Raw genomic sequence first — 7,500 nt, forward strand, 5'->3', positions numbered from 1 at the left:
AGAAGAGATACTCCTTTTCATTTTTTTTGTTGTTTCTATTTCTACTTCCTGTAGGACAACAAGGCACTGACTATGTTTGATTGGATCACATGCTGAAGGAGGACTGGGTGGCTTCTGCAGCCAGGGATACATGTACTTCGACAACTGCTCAACTCTTTTGCTTAAGATACGGCTCTTCTGTTGTTGTTGGTTGTTGTTGTTGTTGTTATTGTTGTTGTTGTTGTTGTTGTTGGGGTTGTTGTTGTTGTTGTTGTTGTTGTTGTTGGGGTTGTTGTTGGGGTTGTTGTTGGGGTTGTTGTTGGTTGTTGTTGGGGTTGTTGTTGGTTGTTTGTTGGGGTTGTTGTTGTTGGGGTTGTTGTTGGGGTTGTTGTTGGGGTGTTGTTGGGGTTGTTGTTGGGGTCTTTGGTTGTTGTTGGGGTTGTTGTTGGTTGTTGGGGTTGTTGTTGTTGGGTTGTTGTTGTTGTTGTTGTTGGTTGTTGTTGGGGTTGTTGTTGTTTAGGTTTATTTATTGGGGTTGTTTTTGTTGTTGTTTGTTGTTGGGGTGTGGGGGGGTTGCCATACACTGACTTGTAATTCTTGGTTGATGTATTATATCTCTGTCCCCTCCCCTCCATTCCTCCTTCCAGGTGTACTACACAGACTTCAGCCCCTATCAACCCTCATCAGCCCACAGGTATTATATTATTGTATTCAGACACCTTGATTTTAAAAAGAAAAAGTGTTGTTACGTTACAGCCTTATTCTAAAATAAATAACATGATACCCCATAATGACAAAGCAAAAAATTATAATCTGTAAATTTTTACTTAAGTAATTCAGACTCTTTACTCAGTACTTTGTTGAAGCACCTTTGGCAGCGATTACAGCCTCGGGTCGTCTTGGGTATGACGCTACAAGCTTGGCACACCTGTATTTGGGGAGTTTCCCCCATTCTTCTCTGCAGATCCTCTCAAGCTCTGTCAGGTTGGATGGGGAGCGTCGCTGCACAGCTATTTTCAGGTCTCTTCCGAGATGTTTGATCGGTGTTTGATCGGTTTCAAGTCCGGGCTCTGGCTGGGCCACTCAAGGACATTGAGACTTGTCCTGAAGCCACTCCTGTGGTGTCTTGGTTGTGTGCTTAGGGTCGTTGTCCTGTTGGAAGGTGAACCTTTGTCCCAGTCTGAGGTCCTGAGCGCTCTGGAGCAGGTTTTCATCAAGGATTTCTCTGTACTTTGCTTCGTTCATCTATCCCTCGATCCTGACTAGTCTCCCAATCCCTGCCACTGAAAACATCCCCACAGCATGATGCTGCCACCACCAGGCTTCACAGTAGGGATGGTGCCCTGCTTCCTCAAGACGTGACGCTTGGCATTCAGGCCAAATAGCATCTTGGTACTTCCGTTCCTTTATCTGCTAAATGAAGTCTTTACATTTTTTTTAATCTTATGGTCTGAGAGTCTTTAGGTGCCTTTTGGAAAACTCCAAGCAGGCTGTCATGTGCCTTTACTGAGGAGTGGCTTCCGTCTGGCCACTCTACCATAAAGACCTGATTGGTGAGTGCTGCAGAGATGGTTGTCCTTCTGGAAGGTTCTCCCATCTCCACAGAGGAACTCTGGAGCTCTGTCAGAGTGATCATCAGGTTCTTGGTCAAGGCCCTTCTCCCTCGATTGCTCAGTTTGACCGGGCAGACAGCTCTAGGAAGAGTCTTGGTGGTTCCAAACTTCTTCCACTTAAGAATGATGGAGGCCACTGTGTTCTTGGGGACCTTCAATGCTGCGGATATGTTTCGTACCCTTCCCCAGATCTGTGCCTCGACACAATCCTGTCTCAGAGCTCTACGGACAATTCCTTTGACCTCTTGGTTTGGTTGTTTCTCTGAAATGCACTGTCAACTGTGGGACCTTATATAGACAGGTGTGTGCCTTTCCAAATCATGTCCAATCAATTGAATTTACCACAGGTGGACACCAATCAAGTTGTAGAAACATCTCAAGGATGATCAATGGAAACAGCTGAATGTCGAGTCTCACAGCAAAGGGTCTGAATACTTATGTAAATAAGGTGTTTCTGTTTCTGTTCCGTGGGCAAATAGGTAGAGAATGTTTTGTTCAGATCAAGAGGTGTGGTCAAAAAGTGATTGAAATCAAATGGATAACCCATCTGTATACTCGCTGTTACTCTGTTGTTGTTTAGAGCGAGGAAGGCAGGCCTTCCAATCAGAGTGCTCCACAGGGGTGGCTGGAAAAGCCGGTAAGCCAATCAGAACTCTGTTTTATAAGATTTCTGTAAACAGGTTGTACATAGTCATGCCTTTTTCTAAATGTGTTTTGCATTGAAAGTGTGTTTCTGAAATGGCAGCATATTATGGACCCTGGTCAAAAGTAGTGGACTAAGTACACTGGTGTAAAGTAGTTAAGTAAAAAATACTTAAAAGTACTACGTAAGTTGTTTTTTGAGGTATTTGTACTTTATCATTTATATTTTTGACAACTTATTTTTATGTCACTACATTCCTAAAGAAAATAATAATGTACTTTTTACCCCATACATTTTCCCTGAAACCTTTAAAAGTACTCGTAACATTTTGCATGCTTAGTAGGACAGGAAAATGGTCTAATTCACACTCTTATCAAGAGAACATCTCTGGTCCTACTGTATCTAATCTGGTGGACTCACTAAACACACATGTCTGAGTGTTGGCGCGTGCCCCTTCTTATCCATATATTAAACAAAAGATCTCTGGTCCTACTGCATCTAATCTGGTGGACTCACTAAACACACACGTCTGAGTGTTGGCGTGCCCCTTCTTATCCATATATTAAACAAAGATCTCTGGTCCTACTGCATCTAATCTGGTGGACTCACTAAACACACATGTCTGAGTGTTGGCGCGTGCCCCTTCTTATCCATATATTAAACAAAAGATCTCTGGTCCTACTGCATCTAATCTGGTGGACTCACTAAACACACACGTCTGAGTGTTGGCGCGTGCCCCTTCTTATCCATATATTAAACAAAAGATCTCTGGTCCTACTGCATCTAATCTGGTGGACTCACTAAACACACACGTCTGAGTGTTGGCGCGTGCCCCTTCTTATCCATATATTAAACAAAAGATCTCTGGTCCTACTGCATCTAATCTGGTGGACTCACTAAACACACACGTCTGAGTGTTGGCGCGTGCCCCTTCTTATCCATATATTAAACAAAAGATCTCTGGTCCTACTGCATCTAATCTGGTGGACTCACTAAACACATGTCTGAGTGTTGGCGCGTGCCTTCTTATCCATATATTAAACAAAAGATGAACACGGTGCCATCTGGTGTGCTGAATATAAGGAATTTTGAAACGATTTATACTTTTGATACTTCAGTATATTTGAGCAATTACATTTTCTTTTGATTCTTAAAAGAAATTAGTTTTAAATATATTTAACTCCACACTCGACTCTCAATTGCGCGACGTCATCCATTTGGGTTCCAGGCGTGTCCGTATGGTGACTCACTTTGACTTGAGTCATTCTATATTAAGGTGTCTTTCACTTTTACTCAAGTATGACAATCGGTACTCCCCCCCTTCCACCACTGTCTAAAATAGGGAACAGGGTGCTATTTGGGATGCGTTCGAAGTGTCTTGTCATGTGACCCCTTGAAGGATATAGGTGCGGTGGCCAAGGCTTGGTCCGACAGCCCCTACCTGTTTATAGTGAAGGTACAGCCGCAGCAGCGTGGAGATGCCAGCGGGGCGCCCTGGAGCAGAGGAGGAGGAGCCTAATGATGTCCAGGGAACTTGGCCTTTATCAGTCAGTATTACCGTAACTGACACTCTCTAATATGAACATAGGCCCTTTTGACTTAGTGCTTCGTCATTGAAGATCCCTTCTGTCTGCAGAGCGATGAGAAATTGACGGTGTCTGACTGCCTGTGTCTGACTGCCTGTCTCTGACTGCCCTGCCTGTCTCTGACTGCCCTGCCTGTCTCTGACTGCCCTGCCTGTCTCTGACTGCCCTGCCTGTCTCTGACTGCCCTGCCTGTCTCTGACTGCCCTGCCTGTCTGTGACTGCCTGTCTGTGACTGCCTGTGTCTGACTGCCCTGTCTGTGTCTGACTGCCCTGTCTGTGTCTGACTGCCCTGTCTGTGTCTGACTGCCCTGTCTGTGTCTGACTGCCCTGTCTGTGTCTGACTGCCCTGCCTGTGTCTGACTGCCTGTGTCTGTCTCTGACTGCCCTGCCTGTGTCTGACTGCCTGTCTGTGTCTGACTGCCTGTCTGTGTCTGACTGCCTGCCTGTGTCTGACTGCCTGCCTGTGTCTGACTGCCTGCCTGTGTCTGACTGCCCTGCCTGTGTCTGACTGCCCTGCCTGTGTCTGACTGCCTGTCTCTGACTGCCTGTGTCTGTCTCTGACTGCCTGTGTCTGTCTCTGACTGCCCTGCCTGTCTGTGACTGCCTGTCTGTGACTGCCTGTGTCTGACTGCCTGTGTCTGACTGCCTGTCTGTGACTGCCTGTGTCTGACTGCCCTGTCTGTGTCTGACTGCCCTGCCTGTGTCTGACTGCCTGTCTGTGTCTGACTGCCTGTCTCTGACTGCCTGTGTCTGTCTCTGACTGCCCTGCCTGTGTCTGACTGCCTGTCTCTGACTGCCTGTGTCTGTCTCTGACTGCCCTGCCTGTCTCTGACTGCCCTGCCTGTCTCTGACTGCCCTGCCTGTGTCTGACTGCCTGTCTGTGTATTTACAGTGACCGTGGAGATGAAGGGGCCTCGTGAATACTCCTCCCCTGCAGACTGGCCTCTAATGATGGTGTGTTTCAGCCCGCCCCAACAGTGCAGCATTCAATATAGTGTAAAAAAGTACACAAGAAATAAGAGAAACATAAAATAACAGGATAATGCTGTATACTGGGTCAGGTCTAGGGTCAGGTCTAGGGTCAGGTCTAGGGTCAGGTCTAGGTCAGGTCTAGGGTCAGTGTCAGGTCTAGGGTCAGGTCTAGGGTCAGGTCTAGGGTCAGGTCTAGGGCCAGGTCTAGAGTCAGGTCTAGAGTCAGTGTCAGGTCTAGGGTCAGTGTCGGGTCTAGGGTCAGGTCTAGGGTCAGGTCTAGGGTCAGGTCTAGGGCCAGGTCTAGAGTCAGGTCTAGAGTCAGTGTCAGGTCTAGGGTCAGTGTCAGGTCTAGGGCCAGTGTCAGGTCTAGGGTCAGGTCTAGGGTCAGTGTCAGGTCTAGGGTCAGGTCTAGGGTCAGGTCTAGGGGCCAGTGTCAGGTCTAGGGCCAGTGTCAGGTCTAGGGTCAGGTCTAGGGCCAGTGTCAGGTCTAGGGTCAGTGTCAGGTCTAGGGTCAGGTCTAGGGTCAGGTCTAGGGTCAGTGTCAGGTCTAGGGTCAGGTCTAGGGTCAGGTCTAGGCCAGTGTCAGGTCTAGGGGTCAGGTCTAGGGTCAGTGTCAGGTCTAGGGTCAGTGTCAGGTCTAGGGTCAGGTCTAGGGTCAGTGTCAGGTCTAGGGTCAGGTCTAGGGTCAGGTCTAGGGTCAGGTCTAGGGTCAGTGTCAGGTCTAGGGTCAGGTCTAGGGTCAGGTCTAGGGTCAGGTCTAGGGTCAGTGTCAGGTCTAGGGTCAGGTCTAGGGTCAGGTCTAGGGTCAGTGTCAGGTCTAGGGTCAGGTCTAGGGTCAGGTCTAGTGTCAGGTCTGAGTGTCAGGTCTAGGGTCAGGTCTAGGGTCAGGTCTAGGTCAGTGTCAGGTCTAGGGCCAGGTCTAGGGGCCAGTGTCAGGTCTAGGGCCAGTGTCAGGTCTAGGGCCAGTGTCAGGTCTAGGGCCAGTGTCAGGTCTAGGGCCAGTGTCAGGTCTAGGGTCAGTGTCAGGTCTAGGGTCAGTGTCAGGTCTAGGGTCAGGTCTAGGGTCAGGTCTAGGGTCAGTGTCAGGTCTAGTGTCAGGTCTAGGGTCAGGTCTAGGGTCAGGTCTAGGGTCAGTGTCAGGTCTAGGGCCAGGTCTAGGGTCAGTGTCAGGTCTAGGGCCAGTGTCAGGTCTAGGGTCAGGTCTAGGTCAGTGTCAGGTCTAGGGCCAGTGTCAGGTCTAGGGTCAGTGTCAGGTCTAGGGTCAGTGTCAGGTCTAGGGTCAGTGTCAGGTCTAGGGTCAGTGTCAGGTCTAGGGTCAGGTCTAGGGTCAGTGTCAGGTCTAGGGTCAGGTCTAGGGTCAGTGTCAGGTCTAGGGTCAGTGTCAGGTCTAGGGTCAGGTCTAGGGTCAGTGTCAGGTCTAGGGCCAGGTCTAGGGTCAGTGTCAGGTCTAGGGCCAGTGTCAGGTCTAGGGTCAGGTCTAGGGTCAGTGTCAGGTCTAGGGCCAGTGTCAGGTCTAGGGCCAGTGTCAGGTCTAGGGCCAGTGTCAGGTCTAGGGCCAGTGTCAGGTCTAGGGTCAGTGTCAGGTCTAGGGTCAGGTCTAGGGTCAGTGTCAGGTCTAGGGCCAGGTCTAGGGTCAGTGTCAGGTCTAGGGCCAGTGTCAGGTCTAGGGTCAGTGTCAGGTCTAGGGTCAGGTCTAGGGTCAGGTCTAGGGTCAGTGTCAGGTCTAGTGTCAGGTCTAGGGTCAGGTCTAGCGTCAGGTCTAGTGTCAGGTCTAGGGTCAGTGTCAGGTCTAGGGTCAGTGTCAGGTCTAGTGTCAGTTCTAGGGTCAGTGTCAGGTCTAGGGTCAGTGTCAGGTCTAGGGTCAGTGTCAGGTCTAGGGTCAGTGTCAGTTCTAGGGTCAGTGTCAGGTCTAGTGTCAGGTCTAGGGTCAGTGTCAGGTCTAGGGTCAGTGTCAGGTCTAGTGTCAGGTCTAGGGTCAGTGTCAGGTTTAGTGTGAGTGTCAGGTCAAGGGTCAGTGTCAGGTCTAGTGTCAGGTCAAGTGTCAGTTCTAGGGTCAGTGTCAGGTCTAGGGTCAATGTCAGGTCTAGCGTGAGTGTCAGGTCTAGGGTCAGTGTCAGGTCTAGGGTCAGTGTCAGGTCAAGGGTCAGTGTCAGGTCAAGGGTCAGTGTCAGGTCTAGGGTCAGTGTCAGGTCTAGGGTCAGTGTCAGGTCTAGGGTCAGTGTCAGGTCTAGGGTCAGTGTCAGGTCTAGGGTCAGTGTCAGGTCTAGGGTCAGTGTCAGGTCTAGGGTCAGTGTCAGGTCTAGGGTCAGTGTCAGGTCTTAATGTCAGTTCTAGGGTCAGTGTCAGGTCTAGGGTCAGGTCTAGGGTCAGTGTCAGGTCTAGGGTCAGTGTCAGGTCTAGCGTGAGTGTCAGGTCTAGTGTCAGTGTCAGGTCTAGGGTCAGTGTCAGGTCTAGTGTCAGGTCAAGGGTCAGTGTCAGGTCTAGGGTCAGTGTCAGGTCTAGCGTGAGTGTCAGGTCTAGTGTCAGGTCTAGGGTCAGTGTCAGGTCTAGTGTCAGGTCAAGGGTCAGTGTCAGGTCAAGGGTCAGTGTCAGGTCTAGGGTCAGTGTCAGGTCTAGTGTCAGTGTCAGGTCTAGTGTCAGTGTCAGGTCTAGTGTCAGTGTCAGGTCTAGGGTCAGTGGCAGTGTCAGGTCTAGGGTCAGTGTCAGG

The 7,500-nt window shown here is 49.7% G+C and overlaps 1 protein-coding gene and 1 long non-coding RNA gene across 3 annotated transcripts in view; both read left to right on the forward strand.

The window, feature by feature from the left end:
* The first annotated feature begins 636 nt into the window (after positions 1 to 636).
* LOC121846871 lies at positions 637 to 3,730 on the forward strand. Its single transcript, XR_006083849.1, has 3 exons — positions 637 to 673; positions 2,173 to 2,229; positions 3,635 to 3,730. It is a non-coding gene; the product is annotated as an uncharacterized LOC121846871 (long non-coding RNA).
* A 35-nt stretch (positions 3,731 to 3,765) lies between these two features.
* LOC121846870 (transmembrane protein 87A-like) overlaps positions 3,766 to 7,500 on the forward strand; it is an 18,332-nt gene continuing 14,597 nt past the window's right edge. For both annotated transcript variants that reach the window (XM_042325084.1, XM_042325085.1), the window contains exons 1-2: positions 3,766 to 3,782; positions 4,714 to 4,775. In XM_042325084.1, coding sequence (XP_042181018.1) covers position 3,782; positions 4,714 to 4,775 — 63 coding nt within the window. In that variant the 5' untranslated portion in view covers positions 3,766 to 3,781. The remainder of the gene's footprint in view (positions 3,783 to 4,713; positions 4,776 to 7,500) is intronic.

Source organism: Oncorhynchus tshawytscha, linkage group LG08 (assembly GCF_018296145.1).
Source record: "Oncorhynchus tshawytscha isolate Ot180627B linkage group LG08, Otsh_v2.0, whole genome shotgun sequence".
Taxonomy (NCBI): domain Eukaryota; kingdom Metazoa; phylum Chordata; class Actinopteri; order Salmoniformes; family Salmonidae; genus Oncorhynchus; species Oncorhynchus tshawytscha.